Below are 1,508 nucleotides of genomic sequence, written 5' to 3'. Positions count from 1 at the left end.
ACCTAAAGCATCATCATACTAGAAAAACAGTACATAGCTACCTTGCAATTATGAATTCAATGTGCTAGTTGAAACAACTTCCACTATGAAAATGGCATCATGGGATGAACAGTATGATGTGCTCACTATATTGCTAAAATGATTGGTAACATCTTACTGTTTCTTGTATCCTTGTTAGTCTGCAAGATTCTACGCTTGACTGCTACATTGTACAGGATTTCTGGAGGGGGTTGTCTTGGCATCCTGGAAGTTTATCCTGAAACTGGTGAGAAATAGTACCATCGCACCTTTCTGAATCTTGGCGAATTAGGCATGACTGAATACATAAAGACTGCCAGAAAATACTCTCTGGAACGACAACAGGCCATCAACATTCATTCAGACCAAAACTGTAAAAATATGTTTTCACCATTCATTCCGCAACATAAAGATCAATAAGATGTTTTCACGTTGACATATCACAATGAGTAATAACAAGAACCAGATTGCTAGTATTTCATTCCAACCAGATTCATCATTGATACACCAACCAGATCATTGACCGAGAACTAATCTAACAACCTAAAGCATCGCCATACTAGAAAAAGAACAGAGTCCTCAAATCTTCTGTGATGATGCTGGTTTGATCTGCGAGACTCTAGAACTCCTGGGACGCGGAGCCGATGTCGCCCTTGCCCTTGCCGACCTTCTTGGGGAGCAGCGTGGTGTGGATGTTGGGCAGCACACCACCGGCGGCGATGGTGACCGCGCCCAGAAGCCGGCTCAGCTCCTCATCGTTGCGGACCGCCAGCTGGATGTGGCGCGGCACGATCCGGGTCTTCTTGTTGTCGCGCGCAGCGTTGCCGGCGAGCTCCAGGACCTGAAGAGAAGAAAAACAAATAATCGAATACCCGTGAGGGGACAGAACAGGAGAATGTCCATGGGGAACGAAACGCGGAGAGGGTTGATGCGGTTACCTCAGCGGCGAGGTACTCGAGGACGGCGGAGAGGTAGACGGGGGCGCCGGCGCCGACGCGCTGGGCGTACTTGCCGATCTTGAGGTACCTGGCGATGCGGCCGACGGGGAACTGGAGGCCGGCCTTGGAAGACCGCGAGACGGTCTTGGACACCGCCTTGCCCTTGCCCCTCCCGCCGCCAGCAGAACTCATCTTCTCGTCGCTACGAACGGTGGACGCGCGTGTACGGTGGTTGCCGCAGAGATGGCCGGAGTCGGACAGATTGTCGAGAGAGGGAATGTGGAGATGGTGTGCCGGCGGGGGCGGTGGTGTGATTATATAGAAGGAGGAGGTGGTGCGTGATTGGTGGGGAGGGTTAGGCCGCGGATCGGTGACGTGGAGGGGCCCGATGCCGTCGGATGGAGGACGAGGAGGGGAAATTTGGGGGGGGTGGCGCGGATCGGGAGTTTGGAGGGAGACGGAAAAGTTTGGAATGGAGAGTGATTAGAGGAGGGGAGAGCACGGGAACTCTCTCGGTTTGGGGTGTTTCGTCCAGGATGGGCCCATGCGTCA

The 1,508-nt window shown here is 52.7% G+C and overlaps 1 protein-coding gene across 1 annotated transcript; it reads right to left on the bottom strand.

The window, feature by feature from the left end:
* Window positions 1–471: 471 nt before the first annotated feature.
* On the bottom strand, window positions 472–1,258 carry LOC109757857 (histone H2AX). Its single transcript, XM_020316694.3, has 2 exons — window positions 957–1,258; window positions 472–859 (listed from the first exon to the last, which is right to left on the bottom strand). Exons 1-2 carry the CDS (start codon window positions 1,146–1,148, stop codon window positions 638–640), a joined length of 414 nt encoding a protein of 137 aa, XP_020172283.1. The 5' UTR covers window positions 1,149–1,258; the 3' UTR covers window positions 472–637.
* Between the last annotated feature and the right edge of the window lie 250 nt (window positions 1,259–1,508).

The sequence above is a fragment of the Aegilops tauschii genome, chromosome 5 (genome assembly GCF_002575655.3).
Source record: "Aegilops tauschii subsp. strangulata cultivar AL8/78 chromosome 5, Aet v6.0, whole genome shotgun sequence".
NCBI lineage: Eukaryota > Viridiplantae > Streptophyta > Magnoliopsida > Poales > Poaceae > Aegilops > Aegilops tauschii.
This window is presented reverse-complemented; position numbering and strand designations above follow the sequence as displayed.

Bases quoted from the DNA above. Each gene is read 5' to 3' on its own strand.
- LOC109757857 (XM_020316694.3), bottom strand. From the start codon at position 1,148: ATGAGTTCTGCTGGCGGCGGGAGGGGCAAGGGCAAGGCGGTGTCCAAG. The intron at 860-956 runs GTAACCGCATCA...TCTTCTCTTCAG, and splicing joins TCGAGTACCTCGCCGCTGAG to GTCCTGGAGCTCGCCGGCAA.